Source organism: Natrix helvetica, assembly GCF_964273705.1.
Source record: "Natrix helvetica genome assembly, chromosome: 1".
In the NCBI taxonomy this organism is placed as follows: Eukaryota; Metazoa; Chordata; class Lepidosauria; order Squamata; family Natricidae; genus Natrix; species Natrix helvetica.
The window spans coordinates 342,259,992-342,282,323 of record NC_138548.1 but is presented as its reverse complement, the minus strand read 5'-3'; the positions used below and the strand labels follow the sequence as shown (position 1 = coordinate 342,282,323).

Here is a 22,332-nt window from a genome sequence, read left to right as displayed (position 1 = left end):
AGTTTTATAACAAAAGCCTGTTACCGGCAGTCCTTGACTTATGACCAAGATTCTAAGTTCCAGCAGTTGACCCCGCCTATACAGTCACGTGACTATACTCGTTTGAGAACTGGAACCGTATTTATGGCCGTCTGCAACATCCTACGCTCACATGACAATGTTTCCCACCGTATTTGCTTCTGATTTTTGCCAAACCTCCCCCCAACAGCGAACCATGGATTTGCTAAACAACCGTAGTTGCTCACTTGACGACATTTTATGTCTTAGTCATAAAATCAGGTTAATCGTGTGATCAACCTGCTTTACAACTGTCATATCTTATGACCATGATGGGCAAGCTCCGTTACGGTTGTAAGTACCTGTCATAAGTTATTTGCAAAAATAATAAAAAGCGGGATGCATAATATAACAAAAACGAACAGATTCTTTGAGTGGAGGAGCAGAAAAAGAGTTGGAGGTTGGAGAGAAATTACACCGTGATTCTTTTTTTCTTAGAAAATGCAATCTTGCCCTGATTGCATATATTCTTTCATTGGCATGTGACATGGCTTTATTTATTCCTGCTTGAGGGTTGATGTTTGGTTTTATTTTGCTTGTCTTAACTTTTTATGGAGGTCACTACCAATCAGTTAAAATGCCTATTCTGCCCCCCCCCCCCCCGCCCAATAATTGCCTAATTGCCATCTTAAATCATCTCTCTTTTGTCTAGTTTATTCACACCTTGGAAATCCAGCGTACCTTTTCTCCAAGGGACCGGGCTTATGTCGCATCCCTTCTCACAGTCGCCTTGCATGGGAAACTTGAGTACTTCACCGATATCCTCAAGACTCTCTTGAATGACCTGGTAGAGCAATACGTAGCCAAGAACCCAAAGCTGATGCTGAGAAGGTGAGGGTCTCGCTCAAAAGAAAAGCCCTGGGGCAGATAGGCAAATTGAGGAAGGGTCCATGCTACTGATCAGATAGTTGGGGGATACTACAAAGATCGGGGGGGGGGGGGATAATAAAATGAGGGAAGCTTTATTGTCCTTGTTCCTGATATGCAGATTTTTTTTTTGTAGGCATCTAATATAACTTTGTGGAAACAGGACTTTGGATCCAAGAGGCCTTTCCTCTTCTTTCTCAAATTGAATAACCTTCTCTTGATTGCTGGCTCATATAAATAAACCTGGTCCTGGTCTGAATACTTACTTTACCAAAAACCATCAGAATTAAATCAGAACAATTATATGAATCCAGTGTTCAGTTTCTAGCAGAGACCAACAAAAAAAGCTTAGTTGTGGCCAGGGGTGGCTTCAAAAATTTGAGCAACAGGTTCTCTGCCCGGTTACTGGGTGGGCATGGCCATGGCGGGCGTGGCCTAGTCAGCCTCCTATACCATGGCAGGGGGAGGGGGGGCATTTTTGCCTTCCCCAGGCTCCAGAGGCTTTCCTTGAGTCTCTGGGAGGGCGAAAACTGCCTCCCCAAGGCTCTGGAGGCCGGAGATTGGCCCGTTTCTGGTCTCCCGAAACTTCTGGGAGGCCCATTTTCCCCCCTCCCTGAGCTTCCGCGCGGGCCCTGCACTTACTTTGCATCCAAAAGGGGCCGCGTGGAGACTCCTGGGAGGGGAGGGGCAGGGTAGGAGGGATGGGCCACGGTGGGAGGGGTCAGCCAGGGGTGGGATTTGGAGGTTCTCCGAACCAGCCATAACATTAGCTATGGGTTCTCCCGAACCCGGGCAAACCTGTAGCAGCCCACCCCTAGTTGTGGCCAAGAAGGCAATACTCCATTCCCAGTATTTGCCAGTTAGCACAATGGCCCACTAAGAAACAATAGCATGTATCACATCTTGATATGGGAAGGGAATAAAGGACTTTTCAGGTGGGCCTTCTAGTACAGGGGTCACCAACTTTAAGACTTGCGGACTTCAACTCCCAGAACTCTGCCAAGGTTGGAGACCCCTGTTCTAGTAGAATCCCTTCTATAAGAAGCTGACTGTGTCCACATCTCACAAGAGATTTATCTGCCCGATGTTCAATTGTGGTTTTTTTTTAAAAAAGAGAACTGAATTTGCCTCCCTTCTCAGTGTTAGGTTGTAGTTTTTAATATCCTTCGTTTTGGATTCTTTTAAACCAATGGGGAGGAATGGTAGCATTGAAGGACAATATACAGTGGGATCAAGGTTGAAGCAACTTCAACTTCTCTTTCAGGACAGAAACTGTGGTTGAGAAGCTGCTGACCAACTGGATGTCCATCTGCCTCTACGCATTCGTCAGGGTGAGACATCCATCAATTCCATTTTACGTAGAAGGTCAATAATAATATATATCATGTACTTCTCAGCCAGGTGGCCACATAAGCCCTCCGCTCTAATGCCAAGGAGCCCTTCATTCTCAGCTGTTGGGATCTTGATAGAGGAGTAGAGAAGGCTTAGGGAGACATCCGTGCCTGTCCTCTGGTGCATTAAATATTGCTAAAGCAGATGAATAAGAATCTGAGCTGGCTGTGTATCAGGAACAAGACATTCTAGCCAAGCTTTTTTTTTAAATTAGTGACATGATGACATACTGGGAACAGTCAGACCTGTGAAATAGGGATCTATACCATGCCTGGTTTTTGGCACACTAGTACTTAGGTTGAGCCCAGACATTTTTAATGCTGCTGCTAGCCGGCCAACTGCTGACTAAAACAGATTTGCTTAGCTTATGAATTGAATGTTGAATGTCCTTCTGAATCTTTCAGGGTTTTGAGTTGCAGGTGATGCCTTCCCTAAGATCCATCAACTTATAATATATTTGCATGGTACTAATGTAGCGCATCAGACTGGACTTCTTTGCCAGATGAAAGTTAAAATTTAGCACTGAACCTAGCCAAAGACTTCAATCATCCACTGATCTATTTCTTACATACAGTTGAAAGGTTGGAAATGCAAGGTGGAAACTCTAAATGGTCTAGATCAGGAGTGTCAAACTCAAGGCCCAGGGGCCAGATCCAGCCAGTGGGGTGTTTAGATCTGGCCCTCGGGGCCACCCTAGAAACAGCAAAGGACTGGCGCTTGGCACTTCTGCCAGCAGAAACTGAGTTCGTGAGGCCCTCCCAGGCTCCGTTTTTCACTCCAATGGCCTCCTGCCACCCTCTCCAGCGAAAATGGAGCTCAGGACGGCCATGTGCGGCCTCCAGAGGTCCATTTTCACTGGCAGGAGGCCGTCACAGCTGAAAAAGGAGCTCTGGAGCCCGTTTTTGCTGGCAGAGAGCTTGGGCCACCACAGATGTTCCTGACATGAGTGACAAGCAGGTGGCCACACCCACCCCAGAAATACCCACCCCGGCTGCCAAGGTCAAACACAACCCTGACACAGCCCTCAATGAAATCAAGTTTTCCACCTCAGTTCTAGATGATGAGGATTTCTCTGTTTCTCCATTAGGACTCTGTTGGGGAGCCCCTCTATATGCTCTTCCGGGGTATCAAGCACCAAGTAGACAAGGGCCCCGTGGACTGGGTAACTGGGAAGGCAAAGTACACCTTGAATGACAACCGACTTCTCCGAGAAGATCTGGAATATCGCACGCTGGTAAGGGCTAAGGATGCACCTATCAGGAAGACGTACAGCTAGAACCAGTCTTGGACCACCCAATCAGCCGCATGCTTCTAGCCATCTTCAGAATCCAGGATGATTCTTCCCAGTCTCCATCCTGCTCTTAATAGTGTTCCCATTCTTAGCAAGTTGTCCTTTTCAAGCTCTGTGGATCAAGCCAGACTTCACCCTGGCTAAGGAAACATAATATGGGGTAGGAAATGATGCGACTGTTCTTGCCTGGTCTACTCCAACCTGTTGCTTTCCACAGGATGTTAGATTTTAATTTCCACGTTGGATGGGCTGTGACATCATTGCACAAATGGCATGATTGCATAATGATATGACACTGGACAAGCATAGTAAGTATGGCAATTGGATTTGCTGTGCAAATCCTGGGGGCTGAAGCCATCACACACCTAGGCTGGAGAAGACTGTATTAAAGCATGTACATCAGAGATAGTATTCAGCCGGTTCTGACTGGTTCTAGCGAACCGGTAGCGGAAATTTTGAGTAGCTCGGAGAACCGGCAAACACCACCTCTGGCTGGTCCTGCCCCCCATCTATTTCCTGCCTCCCGAGTCCCAGCTGATTGGAGTCCCAGCTGATCAGCTAAGTCTTCTTTTGTTGCCCTGCACAGGAGAAGGGAGCTGGAAAGCAGGTTAGTGGGGTAGGGTGGAAATGGAGATTTTACAGTATTCTTCCCCCAGGAGTGGGGAGAAAATGGGGATTTTGCAGTATCGTTCCCCTGCCACGCTAATCAAGCCACACCACACCCAGCAAGCCACGCACAGAGAACCGGTAGTAAAAATGTCTGAATCCCACCACTGACGCACATCATTTTTTGCTCTTTTTTTTCCAGCTTAAATAACACTTGTCTACTTTAATCAGGCTAGGTTCACATACTGAAATGAAATGAAGAAAACACAGTTACCGTGTCCACATAACATAATGTTCTCAGCCATTATGGCAATGTTCCCATAGTTCGCATGAAGACCGGATTGCAGCACTTACACTGAATTGGCAATTATTACCAGACCTATTCTCAGTGAGGCTAGCAAACTGTAAATCCTGCATACTAAATGTGTGCTCCCAAACCCCTCCTTTTCTACAAAGATTATGCAGAGCGAAAGTATCAGAATCTTACCTGCACAGAGTGGCTCTCTTTGGAAATGCACCTCCCCTCCCAAACGCATTCCTTTCTGCGGTTTAATTGGAGAAAGCAGCTTCTCTGCAGAGCTAGCATGGTATATAGGTAGTCTTCGACTGAACAACCATTTGATTAGTGACCGTTCAGAATTCCAGTGGCACTGAAAAAAAACGGACTCATGACCGTTTTTCACACTTACGACCATCGCAGCATCCCATGGTCGTGTAATCAAAATTGATATGCTTGGCAACCGATTCATAATTATGACTTTTGCGGTGTCCCAGGGTCATGTGATCACCTTCTGATAAGCAAAGTCAAAGGGGAAACCAAATTCACTTTACAACTATGTTACTAACTTAACAACTGCAGTGATTCACTTAACAACCGGGGCCAGGAAAGGTCATAAAATGGAGCAAAAGTCATTCAACAGCTGTCTCGCTTAGCAGCAGAAATTTGGGGCTCAATTGTGGTCGTAAATCGAGGGCCACCTGTACATTGCTTTGGATCTAGATTGACAGAATTCAGTTCCCCATTGAATCCATTACCCTTACTAACTTGGGCAATCGGTATCTCCCTTTCTGATCTATCTCACATAATGGCTCTGTTCACGTGGCACTTTTAACTGAGCCCGAGTAGGGGTAGGGTGAGCCAAAAACCTGAATCAAGTATCCCATTCCTCACAGTCCTGAATACTCTGACAGATCAGTCTGTCAATATTTAACAGCTTCCTCTCAACGAACTGTTTTCCTTTCTTCTCACTGAGATGAAATCCTGCAATCGGGTGGGATTGAAAATGTTTAGCAATCAGTTCTCTGCCTGGTTGCTGGGTAGGCGTGGCCATGGGGCCGTGGCCTAGTCGACTTCCTGCACCACGGTGGGGGGAAGAGGTTTTTTTCGCCCTCCCCAGGCTCTGCAGGCTTTCCTCGAGCCTCCAGGAGGGCAAAAACAGCCTTCCCTGGGTTCCTGAAGCCCTCCAGAGCCCAGAAATGGGCCTGTTTCCAGACGTCTGGTACTTCCAGTAGGCCTGTTTTTCCCAGAGCCTCCGCGCAGACTCTGCACTTATCTAGCATCCAAAACAGGCTGTGTGGAGACTCCTGGGAGGGGAGGGGTGGGCGGGGTCAGCCAGTCCTTGCAACTACCGGTTCGGTGAACCAGATTTAAATTAACATTCGAACCGGCTGAATCCCACCCCTGCCTGCAGTGCCCTGCCAAAAGCAGCTTCTTTAAGCATCCAGTTTCTGCTGCCAGCTGAGAGAAAAGCCTCCCAAAATCAGCCTCGGTGGGGGAAAGTTTATGAGTGCCTCCCCACCCCCAAACTCATCTGCAATGTCACCTATCCTGTTTGCACCATTGTGGATATTTTCTCCGTGATTTTCATTCTGGCCAAATCATAATCACAACGGAGTGGGAGGGAAGCCACCCTCCTTTTCACTGGCTCTCTGATGGCTGATCAAATCATTCAGTTTTGGTCGCCACGATGTAGAAAAGATGCGGAGACTCTAGAAAGAGTGCAGAGAAGAAGTCTCCCTTTATTTATTTATCAGTACAAATACAACAAAAATATAGATATATATAGATAGACGGAGGAGGTAAGATATACACTGTACAATAATAGTTAAAATTCGAATTAAGAAATTAAAAATTACCCTTAAAAACTACCCCAGAATAAGATGTTTGCCAGGAGGTTAAAAGTGGGACTATAAATCAGCTAGGCCAGCTAATTGGAACAGGTGGGTCTTGAGTTTCTGTTGGAAGGAGCGGAGGTCGGTAATGGTTCTGATATCGGGGGGGAGGTCATTCCAGAGGGTTGGGCCCATCACAGAGAAGGCTCTACTCCTTGTATTATTGTTGTATTATTCCAGTCTTGCATGGCTGGCACATACCAATTGGGTCACGTGACACGAGGGTTGTGTAAGCCATGAGCCAAATCAGTGACTGTGAGGATAAAAGAGAAGCCACATGTACCTCTAATTAATTAATGAATCCAGTTCTAATCCAAGACCACAGAAGAGGTCAGCAGCACTCCTGTGATTGCCAGGAGCTAAGAAGACGGGGAATGCACTGGATCAGTTGGCCTTCATTTCTTGTTTTTGCAGACATTAACAGCACTATCGCAAGCTGGGAACACAGTAGGAGGAACGGAAGGCAGCCAGGGAGTGTTGGTGAAGGGTCTGGATTGCGACACAATCACCCAAGTGAAAGAGAAGATCCTAGACCAGCTCTACAAAGGGACACCTTATTGCCATCGACCTGACTCGGACTCGCTTGACTTGGGTAAGTCAAAGACATTGGAAGGGCCACATTGAGTAAGACCCCTAAAGTGGGAGGCCTCTTGTCAGCCCCCCTCGTCAGCTTTGTCCAGGCTGTTGTGGCCCACCAGTGGAGCTGGAAGCAGATTCGGACAGTGAGGAAGGAGGAAGTTGGGGAGGAACATGGGCCAGTCCTGGAGTCTGGGGAAGGCTCAGATGAGGGCTCTGTGTCGGAGGCAGAGAGGGGGCCAGAGCCATATGCCAGTTATCAGCTGCCTTCAGAGTCAGACATCAGTGTGGCAAATGAACAGCTGGAGCCTGTTCCCAGTGTGCGCATGCGCAGAGCTGCCAGATGAAGGGAACGACTAAACAACAGGGGTCTACTTGGGAGTAAGGCCACAGGTGGACAATGAATGACCCCTCCCAGAGGAAATAAAAGAGGGGCGAAAGGGGAGTGGAGTTTTCAGGAGACAATTAGTTCACTTAATTGGTTCGTGACTCTCCAAGACTCTTTGCCAAATTTTGCAGATATCGGCCTGGCAGCTCTCCAAGCCAGATAAGGTCTGTGACTGTACATCCTCCCTTGAAAGACTTTACTGGATGTGAATGAGCAGAATTCACAGTAAATTAATAAAAGGGTTTTTTGTCGGAACCAGGAGTTTGCTTCATGCTCTTGGGAAGCCTATGTCGGAACACATGTTGGTAGGCAATTGCAAAAAAAGTATTCCCATCCATTTCTGAGGCAATCCAGATGAACCAAATTAGCCAATAGGATGTGGAAAGGATCACTTGACTAACTGCAATAGCCAATAGCCTGCCGGATGAACAAATGTGGAATTTTGCAGAGTGCTGCTTCCTAACAAGTTTTGCCTTTTGTCTTTTCTTCTGGGTGATGACAACAGAATGGCGGTCTGGGCTGGCTGGGCATCTCATCCTCTCTGACGAGGACGTGACTTCAGTCATCCAGGGCAGCTGGAAGAGGCTCAACACACTGCAACACTATAAGGTGAGGGAGGCTCTCCTACTTGTATGGCTCTCTCTGCAGTTAGCTTAAATCGGGATAAAACAAACTTTTGGCCTTTTCCCAGTAAGCATCTTTGTGGCTCCTGATCCTGGAACCTTCCAAAGGGAAAGAAGGTTAAGGCAACAAGTCTCTTTTGGTCTTCTTTGCTTCAGACGTCCATGAAAATATTCTCCCTTAGAATTAGACTACATGTAGCCTAGCAGTTAACTAGTGGTTTTCCCAGTTGCAATGTATATGGCTGTGAAAGTTGGACCATAAAGAAGGCTGAGTGCCAAAGAATTAAGGCCTTTGTACTATGGTGCCGGAGAAGACTCCTGCGAGTCCCTTGGACTGCAAGGCGATCCAACCGTTCAGTCCTAGAGGAGATCAACCCTGACTGCTCTTTAGAAGGACAGATCCTGAAGATGAAACTCAAATACTTTGGCCACCTAATGAAAGGGAAGGATTCACTGGAGAAGAGCCTAATGCTGGGAACGATTGAGGGCAAAAGAAGAAGGGGACGACAGAGAATGAGGTGGCGGGATGGAGTCATCGAAGCCATAGGCGTGAGCTTAAATGGACTTTGGAGGATGGTAGAGGACACGAAGGCCTGGAGGAATGTTGTCCATGGGGTCACGATGGGTCGGACACAACTTCGCAACTAACAACAAAGCAGTTAACACACTGGACTTGTTGACTGGAAGTTTGGCAGTTTGAGACCCAAATGCCACATGATGGGATGATCTCCCATTACTGGCTCACCTGTTGAAAGCATACACATACAAGTAGATAGATAGGTACCAATTCAGAGGGAAGGTAACAGCATTCTGTGTGCCTTGACCAGGAGTGGGTTTCAGTTGATACGCACCGGTATGCCCATACCCATTTGTGAAATTTAGCGTGTCTTCCCGTACCCGTTCTTCTGGAGGCCCCGTCCAGGAACGCTCCCTCCCCTAGCCTGCTCCCTTGCTCGCTCCCCTCGCCCGCTCAGTCGCCACTCGCTCGCTCGCTCGCACCGCCTGTCCACACCAGACTTGCCCTGCTCACCCACTTCCTTTGCTGGAGCGGAGGATTGGGAGAAGCCCACGTGGTGCGCGCTCCTTCTTTTTGACAGCCACCTGGTTTCCAATGAGGGTGGGGGGAAGAAATCCATGTTTTTCCTCCCTCTTCAAGGATTCCCCCCACCCCCCCGCAGCTCCAGGGCAGACGACCCCAGCGCAGCCCCCACCCACCCGCCAGAGAAAGGCAAAGCCCCAGGAGAGGCGTGGCGATTGGTTGTGCCAGATGCTCAGAACCGAGGCAGGGAAGAAGATCGAGAGACGTGGAGCCACAGACTCCCCCCTTTCCCCCTGCCCCACAGCTTGCTTCCTTGGGTGGGACCAGGGCATGCACGGGATGAGTGGAGTTTGCGACCAACTTCAAAGTGAATGGGGCTGTTTGTGACTAAATGGGACAGAGAACATAGAGGGATGCAAGGGAACATGGAGGTAATCTAGTCCAACCCCTTCCCAAGGCAGGAGCCCTTACTCTTCCTTCTCTTTGAGAGGTGTCAGTGGCAGACATGAGTGAAATTTTGTCTGTGTGTGTGTGAGAGTGAGAGAGAGAGATAAAGATAGAAAGAGAAAGAGAGAAAGAAGGAATGAGAAAGAGAAAGAAAGAAAGTTGGAGAGAGAGACAAGAAAGAAGGAAGGAGGGAGGGAAGGAAGAGAAAGTGGGGGAGAGAGACAGAAGAAAGAAGGGTGGAAGAAAGAAAGAGAAGAGAAAGGAATGAAAGAGAAAGAGGGAGGGAGAGACACAAGAAAGGAAGGAAGGAAGAAAGAAAAAGAAAGGAAGGAAAGAAAGAAAGTTGGAGAGAGAGAGCGACAAGAAAGAAGGAAGGAAGACAAAGAAAGAAAGTGGGGGAGAGAGAGACACAAGAAAGAAGGAAGGGAGGGAGGGAGAGAGAGAAAGGAAGGAAAAAAAGAAAGAGGGAGAGAGAGACACAAGAAAGAAAGGAAGGAAGAAAAAGAAAGGAAGAAAGGAAAGAAAAAAGAAAGAGGGAGAGAGAGAAACAGGAAGGAAGGAAGGAAGGAAGGAAGGAAGAAAGAAAGAAAGAAAGAAAGAAAGAAAGAAAGAAAGAAAGAAAGAAAGAAAGAAAGAAAGAACTTATGATCACAATTGAGCCCAAAATTTTCGTTGCTAAGCAAGAGCATTGTTAAGTGAGTTTCACCACATTTTCCAACTTGGCCACGCCCACCCAGTCACATGACCGCCAAGCCACTCCCACCCGGTCACATGACTGCCGAGCCACTCCCACAAAACAGGCCACACCTACAGAAGAGGTTCTAAAAATTTTGAAACCCACCACTGGCCTTGACTTATATAATCATGCCAGCCACATAACAATGGAAGTGTCTTCAGACAAAAGCTAGGAAATAGACATGAGCACTGCCCTGTAAAGTCAGACACGACTGGACAGGGAAAACCTTTACCATTTACTCACTGTTTGGAGTTACAGCGGTGCTGAAAAAAAATGACTTGTGACTGGTCCTCATACTTAACAACCATCACAGTGCCCCCCACGATCATATGACCAGAATTTGGGCACTTAGCAAGCAATGTGTATTTTGAGCAGTTGCAGCATTGTGGGTTCGTGTGATTTTTAAATTTTCTCAAAATTGTTTTCTTTAATTCCCATCTTTAGTAATTGCCATTTCCAACTTTCCCAGATAGCTTCCAACCAATCAATGAAGAAAGCCTGAGTCACTGAACAATCACATGCTTTACTTTACAGTGAGTCACTTAACAACTTTGCTCCCCCTCCCCCCCCGCAAAAAAAAAGCTTGCAAAATTGGGCGCGATTTAAAACCACCTTGCTTAGCAACAGACATTCTGTTCCAATTTACGATCGTAAGTCAAGGACTACCTGTACTTACAATGACCTTGCCATCAAACCGCATTTCCGTTGATCCCAAATATGATTTCCTCGGAGTAGAACAAGCTTTTGAGGTGAAGAGGCTGAAATCTTGAGCCTAATCTGCTACTTGAGCTTTTTTTTTTTAAAAAAAGGAGATTGTTCTTGCGCTAAATTCTGATCTACCATTCTGGGATAGAGACCCTGGGCATTAGCACCTGAGGATATATCTGATTTCAGCCTGCCATCATCTTTTCTAAGTTTCCTCGTTTTGTTTCTAAATAATAATGCTAGCCACTTCAAAAATGAGGAGGGACAGCACTGGAATAGCAATCCTTTTAAGGAGCTCCCCGTAACTGGAGGAAAACTGAAGATCATGGATAGCCCATTCCTTCACTTCAGCCTGAGGCCTTGTGCATCATTAACATTGGGAAAAGAGTCACCATGAGATGGCACACACAAAGAAATTACAATGCCCTGTTGCAGACCACGCAACTGGGAAAGTCTGCTAAATCACAGGAAACTGAGATGCTTAAGGCCACCAGGAGATAAATCCTACTGCAACATTTACAACATACCTGCAGTGTAAGCAGCAGACCGAAAGCAATTATAACCCAGGAATGTACATCTCCTTCTTCTATACACATTCAATCACTTTCTGATGAAGGCACCTTCAGTGTGATCACTGGGACTCCTTTTGGCAATTAGCTTTGATGAGTGTCAGAATAAGACTCTGTATTAGGTCAATGGTTGCCTACAACTCCATACCACAATAGCTGTTTTTTTGCAAAGCTCTTAATAAAAAATAAAAAAAAAACCATTGCTTGCGACATAAAATAATCACCACATAAGGGATGCTCAGACCGATGAACAAGAGGAGCATAATTCCTTCCTTGTGAGATCAAAGATAATGACTATAGGTAGTTGTTAACTTACAACCAGTTGCTTAGCAACCAATTGAAATTGCAACGGACCTCCACGGGGGACTTACAACCGAGTTCCAAAGTTCCAATCGCTGTTTCCCCCCCCTCCTGCCTGGTCACATGACTGCATTTCAGGTCCCTGACAATAGCCATTTACAGCATCACATGGTCGCACTTTGGTGAAAACCGGCATTTACGACAAAACTGATGAAAACTACGGGTTTGCTTACTGACCATAGCATTTGCTTAACAATTGCCGCAAAACAGATAATAAGATCAGGTTGGTCGTGTGGGTGACTCGCTTTATGACCATCACGACTTACAACAGTAATGGGTGGCCCTCCTTGGGATCGTAAATCAAGGACTATCTGTGGTAATTGGCAACCTCCCCGCCTTCCCGTCCATGGTAAAATCTTCCAAACTTTCCAGAGGTGGGCTGCTGACGGTTCGCCCCGGATTAGGCGAAACGGTAGTGGGGGCAGCGGGGGGCTCTGCCCATCCGACCGGACGCTTCCGCGCATGCACGAAGCAAACTGGCAGTAAAATAAGTTGCAACCCACCACTGAACCTGTCTGTGTGCATCAAGAAAGATTGCTGGCTGGACTGAAAAGAAGTAATTAAGTCCCCAGGCAGCCTATTAAGATGTAATTGGTGAACTATAGTTTTGGCTTCCTAGCACCACCATTCCGCCATCTTTCAAAACAGATTCTCCTTACATTCTGTTAAGTTCTGAAAGCCTGGCAAGCTCAGGAAACAGGAATCACTTGAGTTTCTGGAAGAATAGCAGATTCTCGAAAACCTGCTGGAGCAATTCTCTAGCTCAACTTATAGCAAAATTAAGGTGGAGTTATCCGTAAGTCTCTTTCTCCTGTCTCCTCCCTACCCTGGATTTAAAAGTCTATTGTGTAATTGCCCCGTTTCCTCTCTTAACTGTCTCCTCTGTATTCCCAAAGCCAGTTAGGCATTTCATCACACCTTCAGACAACAACTCATCCCAATCCATCTGCTGCATCTGGAAAGTTCTTAACCGGCTCCTTTATTTATTACTCCCATAAGAGTTTTTAAAGATCGGCCTTTATAGTTCCAAAAGTGCTTTTCAAAAGACAGCTGGACTTCCAAGGGGAAAAAAAACACACAAGAAAGTCCATTTGTCTTTTGAAAAGCATCTTAGCAACAACCACAATCTGGATGATTGAGAATCTAGATGACTGAGAATCTGAATGATTGAGAATCTGAATGATTGAGAATCTGGATGATTGAGAATCTCCATAGACAATCAACCTTTATGGCTAGTCCTCCGGGGCAGAGTAAATAAGAAATATAAGCTCACCGGAACAACATCTGTCCCTGTAGATACGGGCAATCCTCGAGTTATGACCACAACCGATCCTAAAACTTCCATTGCTAAGCAAGAGTAAGTGAATTTTGCCCCATTTTATGACCTTTCTTGACACAGTTGTTAAGTGAATCGCTGCAGTGGTTAACATGTTAGTAACACGGTTGTTAAACGAATCTGGGTTCCCATTGACTTTGCTTGTCGGAAGGTCACAAGAAATGATCGCACAACCCTGGTACATTGCAACCGTCATAAATACATGCCAGTTGCAAAGTGTCTGAATTTTGACCATGTGACCTTGCAATAGTCATAATTGTGAAAAATGGTCAAAAGTCACTTTTTTCAGTTCCATTGTAACTTTGGTTGTAAGTTGATGGCAACCCTCCACCAACTACAGATAGTCCTCAACTTATGACCGATCACTTAGATCATTTGGGTGGAAACTAATCAAGGAGAGAAGCAACTTAGAACTGAGGAGAAATTTCCTGACAGTTAGAACAATTAACCAGTGGAACAGAAGTTGCCTCCAGAAGTTGTGAATGCCCCAACACTGGAAGTCTTTAAGAAGATGTTGGATAGCCATTTGTCTGAAACGGTATAGGGTTTCCTGCCTAGGCAGGGGGTTGGACTAGAAGACCTCCAAGGTCCCTTCCAACTCTACTATTGTATTATTGTATTGTATTTGAAGTTACAATGAACCAAAAAAAGGACTTGTGATCTGGATTTGAAGTTCTGGTGACTAGGGCTCCTTTTGCGGCCACATGACTGAATTTTGGATGCCCGGCAACTGACCCAGATGTTTACAGCATCCCATGGTCACATGACTGATTTATGACGTTTTTGCCAGAAACCAGCGCTTACTCATCTTTTTGTATGCTGCTATCACTGAATCTCATTGGCAGGTGACTATTCTCCAGGCCGGAGGAAAGCTATAGAGCTGAAGCTAGCAGCTTCTGGGCTCACAATCTTGTTTATTCTGGGGTATGGTGGCTCGGTGACCTAGTTTTTAAAACACTGGGCTTGTCAACCAAAAGGTTTGAGACCCAAGCACCGCAGGACAGCGTGAGCTCCCGTTCTTTTTCCCAGCTCCTGCCAACCTAGCTGTTCGGAAGCATGCACATGCAAGTAGATAAATAGGTACCACTTTGGTGGGAAGGTAACAGCATTCCGTGCACCTTTGGCATTTAGTGATGCCGGCCACATGACCATGGAGACATCTTCAGACAGCTCTGGCTCTTCAGCTTAGAAACTGAGATGAGTACTACCCCCTAAAGTCGGGAACAACTAGCACATATATGCGAGGGGAACCTTTACCTTATCCTATTTTGCTATACTGAAATTTGTAAAGGGAAATTGAATTTTTTCACCTCTTCTGTGTCAGTATTCAGGAAAACTTAGGCCATAGTTGAATAGAGCTTTTACTTTATGATTCTTGTATTATTATTATTATTACTGACGCCATGGCTAAATTCTGTGCTGCTGAGGTAAAAACATGCCACCAAATACTATATACCTATTGTTAGCTTTTTATTTTTCTTTAACCTATTGATTGCAATAAAGTATGTGAAAAGCCACTCTGAGTACTGCTTTGATACTGGAAAGACAGGATATATACATAAATAAATAACTAGCTGCAATTAACAACAAATGCCGTGATCAAATAAAAGAGGCTAATTTTAAAAATACAGTCTGCATAAGGCAGGGGTGTCCAAACTTTTTGCAAGGAGGGCCAGATTTGGTGAGGTGAAAATGTGTGGGGCCGATCATTCAGCCTGACATTCTTTGAACCCTTAACATTAAATGCGAATTAACTACCATATTTTTCGGAGTATAAGACGCACCAAGATTTTGAAGAGGCAAATTAAAAAAAAAAGTTTTTGCACTCTCCCAAAAATGGCCCATTTTTCACGAAAATGGACCTTTTTTTTAAAATGGCATGAATAGCCTTTAAGAGGCTTCTAGAGTGCTCCTGGGGGCTAGGGGGGGGCAAAGTTGAGCAAAAATGGCCCGTTTTTTGCTCATTTATGCCCTCCACAGCCCCCAGGAGCACTCTGAAAACCTCCTAAAGGCTATGCGCAGTCATTTTGGTGAAGGGGGCAGAGTTTTGGGAGGCATAAAATGCTGTATTCAGTGTATAAGATGCACCCAGATTTTTAGCCTCTTTTTTGAGGGGAAAAAGATGCATCTTTATACTTCGAAAAATACGGTATTTTATGAAAGACTAAACAAATAACTTCAGTGGGGAGAAGAGGCTGCGGGCCGCTTGAAATTTGAAAAAGGGCCACATTTGGCCCCCGGGCCGCACTTTAGACATGCCTGGCATAAGGGAATCCTGACCCAAAGTATTTTGGAGGTGAAGCCTGTTCTGTCTATCTCCAAGCATTTTAAATTATGGACACTGCTGAACTGTGTAGTTTCTACTCTAATTATATCGAAAGCCATATTATATAAAATATCACATTAGCACACAAGGAGATAAGATGGTGTTATGTGTCTAATCTCAAATGCCAACTTCCAGATATTTTTTGCTGAAGAACAATACAACAAGATGTTGAGTCCAGAAAACTGTTTAAACCAATTTATTTGCCCATGCTCAGGTGCCTGATGGAGCCACTGTTGCCCTAGTCCCTCGTATGACCAAGCACCTTCCCAGGGAGAATCAGGATTACATCCCCGGAGAGAGTGAGTGACCAACTCTTATTTGGCTATTAGGGAAAAAACAGCTTGGGTCGACTGAATGGGCAAAGGAATAAAAATGGACTGAAAGTTAATTACCAAACCAGTTTAAAGTAGCAGCTTAATTTAAGAAGATGGGGAGGGGGGGGAATGTTCAATTGAGAAATTTAGCAACTGTCATCTGATGATATACTGCCAGTCATCCAGAGTGGTCTTATGCTGGCTTGTGTTTTAGAAACTCCAATGCTGGAGGATGCAGATGAGGGTGGCATGAAGCTTTGGCACCTGGTGAAATCAACCGAGGAACCTGAGCTGCCTAAACATCGGCGAGGGAGCCTGCGGGAACGGGAGAGAGCCAAAGCGATTCCAGAGATCTATCTAACGCGCCTCCTTTCCATGAAGGTAAGAAGGGATCCAGTCTTCAGTTCGGCTCTATTTATTCCCAACAATTCTTTCAGGCTTTATGTCCCTGGATGCAATCTTTGGAGGAAGCCCTGTTGAAAGAATAATACTTTCTCCTGAACAAACATGCACAACTGAGGGTCTAGTTTCCTTGAACTGATCTCATGGACACTGTTGTTTACTAGGAATTTAATTGGAAGGCAAATTAGGACCAGCAGAGGGTTTCTCTTTTTGTTACCACCGGTTCGCCGCACATGCGCCCCAGGGGTGGATTCCTGCCAGCATTACTACCGGATCAGCATGCAAAAAAAATTGTGCACACATGCTTCACTCACACACACACACTAGACGCATATGTGCATTTGCACCTTAAAAGGTTTGCACATGCGCACATTAGAAAGGGGGGGAGTACATTTTTGCAACGAAGATTGTTCATGCGCAGAACAGAAAATCAAGATGGCAGCCACAAGGCTATAACCGGTTCAGGCGCATGTCCGGCCAAGTTACCGGTCCAAACCGGTAGGAACCCTCCTCTGATGCGCCCGGCCTTCTAAACAGGATGGCAAAGAGCCGGGGCGGGGCGGCCAGCCCACCTGTGATTTCTGCTACCAGTTCAGGCGAACCAGTCCAAACCGGCTGAATACCCTCTCTGATTAGAACACATAAAAGGAGACATTTCAACACATCAGGCATATGGGATTCTTTGACACAAGGTGTAATAATAATGTTAGGATTGCTGAGAAGTTACCCAAAACAATATACTACTAAGGGGGCTCCATAGGAAAAGGTATTTAAGGTAGATGCAATTTTTGCTTTCCAACTCTGTGATTTCTTTATTAGTGGAGATTAAGACAAACAGCAACAAATAATTTGGCAAAAGGATCCTGTAAAAAAAATGCATGTAGGAAATGACCTGCTATTTTTTTCTTCTCTTCTTGATCTATTCCAGGGATCTCCAAACCTGGCAGACAGGTGGACTTCAATCCCCAAAATTCCCTAGCCAGCATGGCCAGCTGAGGAATTTTGGGCGTTGAAATCCACAAGTCTTAAGATTTCCACATTTGAGGACCCCTGATCTATCAGGATCCTCTAGCCCACAAAATTTGTGATTTCCTTAGCTGGTTTTCCTTAGATCAGAACTACATGATAGGATCACCTTTCCCACTTCGACATATAATGGGAGAATCCATAACATCCATTGGCTGTAAATTTATCCTGAACTTTCCTTCAAGGTTTTCATTGCTCTTGTATTTGTTGCCCCCAAGAGAACTGTGCCATAACTTGGTCCGATTTGTGCTGTGTTTGCTTGTAGGGCACGCTACAGAAATTTGTAGATGATTTATTCCAAGTGATCCTCAGTACCAATCGTCCTGTCCCTCTGGCTGTGAAATATTTTTTTGACCTGCTAGATGAGCAAGCACTGAATCATGGGATCACAGATCCAGAAACCATCCATATCTGGAAAACAAATAGGTAGGCAACCGAATCTACTGGAAGCCGCTTCTCAAAAGCTGAATGTCTTCATTGTGCTATTTATTGGTTTGCTCTTCATTTCCCCACAGAAGATAATAGCCTTGCAAAACTCTGCTGATGCCCAGCCCAATATTATCTCTGTGATATTAATAATCCTATTTTACAGTTAGGGTATATTGCACTCAGGAAATTATGGACCAGCCTAGATGGGATGGTGAATATGGCACCAGTGGGAGGGGGATTTATCTATAAGACAAAATCATTATAAATTTTGTAGGCACTGCCGTTGGAGAAAAATAGGGTAAGCCACACTGTTTCATGTTTATAGGCTTAGTTAGGTATCCTATCAATTGCACTACAGAAATACTTTACATCATGAAACTGGCATGTTTTGCACGTACAGTAATAGTGTAACTGATACTTAATTCACTGGTTGACTCGTGCCCAGGGCATTTCATTTGCAGACAGCTCCAAACAGCCCTGACAACATCGATATGGTGAACTGGGCCTCATGACATCATTGCACAAATGGCTTGATTGCGTAATGATGTTATGACACTACACAAGTTACAGTACATTTGATCATTGTAAAATGGGCCAGCAGCATGACCGACCCAATTTTACAATTTTTTTGCAAGTTATTAAGCACAAACTATGCAGTTGTCAAAAGGCCTCTGTGGTTGTTAAGCAAACACAGCAGTTGTTAAGCAAATCCATAGTTCACTATTGGGCAACCAAAGGTGCTTTTTTTTTTTTTCAAGAGGCAACTGAACTTTCTTGGTTTTTCTTTGAAGACCTTTCACTTCTCATCCAAGAAGCTTCTTCAGCTCTGACTGGATGGTGGGGAATGGAAGAATTCAGCATCCAGTCAGAGCTGAAGAAGCTTCTTGGATGATGTTAGATCGGGTAATGGAGAGGCACACACAGACTAACAGTAACAACAGCTCTTTATTAAGTACAACAAGTGAGAACAATCCAGCGAAGGTTGAGTCTGACAGCAGCCCTTTTATAGGGAGCTGTCAGACCCTTCGACCAATAGGATTAAACCTCTGTTCCCACCGGAACAGAGGACCTTGGTGGAAACCACTGTAGTTAGAACAAGTATCTAACAGATGAGAAGTGAAAGATCTTCAAAGTTAAACCAGAGGGTCCGGTTGCCTCTTGAAAAAGCACCTTTGGGACAACCATGTTTTTATTTTTATTTATTTTGTCAAGCATGTATTAGACAACATATATATGTATAACCATGGTTTTGGATACATGAAATGTATACAAATAAAAAGAAACATTAGGACAGGGATGGTAGGTACTTTGGTGCACTTATGCACGCTCCCTTACAGACCTCTTAGGAAGGGAGTGAGGTCAACAGTAGACAGTCTTTGGTTAAAGTTTGGGGAAGAAACCACAGAGTCAGGTAGAGCATTCCAGGCATTGACCACTCTGTTGCTGAAGTCGTATTTTCTGCAATCACATTTGGAGCGGTTTATCCTAGGTTTGTATCTATTGTGTGCTCCTATATTGTTGTGGCTGAAGCTGAAGTAGTCATTGACAGGTAGGACATTGTAGTACATCATTTTATGTACTACACTCAGGTCGGACCGAAGGCATGGTTCTAAGTTGTTCAAGCCCAAACTTTCAAGCCTGGTAGTGTAAGGTATTCTGTTGCGAGCAGAGGAGCGGCGGACTCTTCTCGTGAAATATCTCTGGACTTGCTCAATTGTATTAATGTCCAATATGCAGTGTGTGTTCCAGACAGATGAACTGTATTCGAGAATTGGTCAAGCAAAGGTTTTGTATGACCTTGATGATTGTGAATCTCCAAAGAAATTCACTATTGGGCACTTTCCCCCCCCCCCAAAAAAAAAAACGCAAGTTGTAAGTCGAGAACGACATTTACATTATTTATTATTTATTAAATTTGTTAGCCGCTCCCTCTCCACAAAGGGACTCGGGGCGGCGTACAATAAATAAAACACATAATATAAAATTACACATTGTGCGGAGGAGGTATAAAAAACACAATACATCATTATTATAGCATAGAAATATTAAAATAAGTTAAAATTAAATACCCCATGGAGATTACAAATATAAAAATTGCCAGGAGGAGTAAGATGGAACTACGGTTGAGCCAGGCCTGCTAATTGAAAAAGGTGGGTCTTGAGTTTTGAACGGAAGGAGCGGAGGTCGGTGGTAATCCTAATATCCGGGGGGAGGTCATTCCAGAGGGCTGGGCCCATCACAGAGAAGGCCCTACTCCTGGGCGCACATAACTGATATCATTTGTGTCATGATGTTGTCGTGAACATGTCATTTGCCAGCCTCTACATCAGTGTTTCTCAAACTTGGCGACTTTAAGTCCTGTGGACTTCAACTCCCAGAATTCCCCAGCCAGCTATGCTGGCTGGGGGATTCTGGGAGTTGAAGTCCACAGGACTTAAAGTCGCCAAGTTTGAGAAACACTGCTCTACATGTTAACAGTCCTGACGAGTGCTCTCGACTGAGCCTTATTTTCTTCCTGCAGTCTGCCTTTAAGGTTCTGGATCAACATCATCAAGAACCCCCAGTTTGTGTTTGATGTGCAAACGTCAGATAATATGGACGCTGTGCTCTTGGTCATTGCTCAGACCTTCATGGACTCCTGCACCCTTGCTGACCACAAACTGGGTCGGGTAAGCCTGGAAGAATGCAGTTGAGAATGAATGTGAAGAGAATCTGGAAGCCATGTCCCCCAAATGGTTATTTCCCGGTGCAAGAGGTGTGTGACAGGGTATCCAGGTTTTTGGATCTAGGCTGCATCAACAGAGGGATAGAATCAAGATCACGTGAAGTGTTAATACCACTTTATAATGCCTTGGTAAGGCCACACTTGGAATACTGCATTCAGCTTTGGTCGCCACGATGTAAAAAAGATGTGGAGACTCTAGAAAGAGTGCAGAGAAGAGCAACAAAGATGATTAGGGGACTGGAGACTAAAACATATGAAGAACGGTTGCAGGAACTGGGTATGTTTAGCTTAAGAGAAAGAAGGACTAGGGGAGACATGATAGCAGTGTTCCAATATCTCAGGGGTTGCCACAAAGAAGAGGGAGTTAAGCTATTCTCCAAGGCACCTGAGGTCAGGACAAGAAGCAATAGATGGAAACTAATCAAGGAGAGAAGCAACTTAGAACTGAGGAGAAATTTCCTGACATTAGAACCACTAATCAGTGGAGAACAACTTGCCTCCAGAAGTTGTGAATGTTCCAACAGTGGAGGTTTATAAGAAGAGATAGGACAACTATTTGTTTGAAATAGAATGTTTCCTGCCTGAGCAGGGGGTTGGACTAGAAGACATCTAAGGTCTCTTCCAACTCTGTTACTCTACTCTATTGTTTTTCTCTCAGCTGGCTGGTTCCATGATTTGATCTATATTCTGGCAAGAGCTCAAAGGAGCTATAGTTAATATGATAATGATATGATATAATAAACTAATAATAATATAATATAATAAACAAGAACTCAACAGCACCTTCTCTTGCAGTTATATTGTCTCCTGGTATAGAAGTCACAGGAATTTCTTAAAGGGAAGATGCTACTTTATGGGCATTAATGTAACTTGTCATATGAGATGTGGTTGCTGCATTATCATGGACCTCTCTTAGCTAATTCTAGTGATGGCAGCAATGCTAAGGAGCTCTGCACCACATTTTTCAGAGGAAGATTCAGGTGTGACTGCTTGGATAAGGAGATGAAATGGAAGTAGTCTGCCAGTGCCTCCAGTTACAGCTTTTTCTTCCTTTCCTCCTGATTCCCCCTGAGAGAGTGTTAATTGTTTTCTTTATGCATAAACTTTTCTGGGCGTTGAAATTAATGTCGTTCTTTTCTGGTGGCCTTTCCAGGATTCCCCAATTAACAAGCTGCTCTATGCCCGTGACATCCCACGCTATAAACAGATGGTGGAAAGGTAAGGAGGAAGATTCAAAGGGAGGCCAGATATATTCAGAGAAGGGGGAACAGGCAGAGGACCAGCTGGATGCAGCAATAATAAGAAAGAGCCTTTCTCTTCTGCAGGTACTATGCAGATATTCGCCAAACCATCTCAGCCAGCGATCAAGAGATGAATTCTGCCTTGGCAGAGCTGTCACGGGTAAGAATCCTCCCAGCTGAATCCTCCCAGATGTTGGATAACCATTTGTCTGAAGTGATGTAGAGTTTCCTGCCTAAGCAGGGGGTTGGACTAGAAGACCTCCAAGGTCCCTTCCAACTCTGCTATTCTGTTCCGTTCCATTCTATTCTATTCAGTGTTGGGTTCTGGCCGGTACGGGCGTACCGGTGCCCACTGGGAGCAGCAGGCATCGTTCCAGTACGGTGCTTCGGAGAGCCCACCTGCCCGCCCGTGTTCCTTACCTGGTTGCGACGGGATCCGGAACCCACCAATGATTCTATTCTATCCTAAGCTACATCCTTCCTTTTTTTGTACACGTTCCCAGCCAATTAGGGGCATTCTTAGAAGCAGCATCGGTGTCCCTTGCCACTTGTGATTTCATTACAGGTAGTCCCTGACTTATGACCAGTTGCTTAGCAACTCTTCCAAGTTATGACTTACCTCACATGACCCACACACTTCAGGCGCTTGGCAACACAGCCGTATTAACCCGTTTGCTGCATCCCACAGTCACCTGGCTGCATTTC

General features: G+C 45.1%; 1 protein-coding gene across 3 annotated transcripts in view; it reads left to right on the top strand.

Moving 5' to 3' along the window:
* Positions 1–22,332, top strand: part of PLXNB1 (plexin B1) — a 205,177-nt gene that overhangs the window by 169,759 nt on the left and 13,086 nt on the right. For all 3 annotated transcript variants that reach the window (XM_081947378.1, XM_081947379.1, XM_081947380.1), the window contains 11 exons: positions 710–888; positions 2,189–2,255; positions 3,404–3,550; positions 6,800–6,977; positions 7,855–7,958; positions 15,705–15,789; positions 16,019–16,185; positions 17,498–17,658; positions 20,183–20,330; positions 21,540–21,604; positions 21,712–21,787. In XM_081947378.1, coding sequence (XP_081803504.1) covers positions 710–888; positions 2,189–2,255; positions 3,404–3,550; positions 6,800–6,977; positions 7,855–7,958; positions 15,705–15,789; positions 16,019–16,185; positions 17,498–17,658; positions 20,183–20,330; positions 21,540–21,604; positions 21,712–21,787 — 1,377 coding nt within the window. The remainder of the gene's footprint in view (positions 1–709; positions 889–2,188; positions 2,256–3,403; positions 3,551–6,799; positions 6,978–7,854; positions 7,959–15,704; positions 15,790–16,018; positions 16,186–17,497; positions 17,659–20,182; positions 20,331–21,539; positions 21,605–21,711; positions 21,788–22,332) is intronic.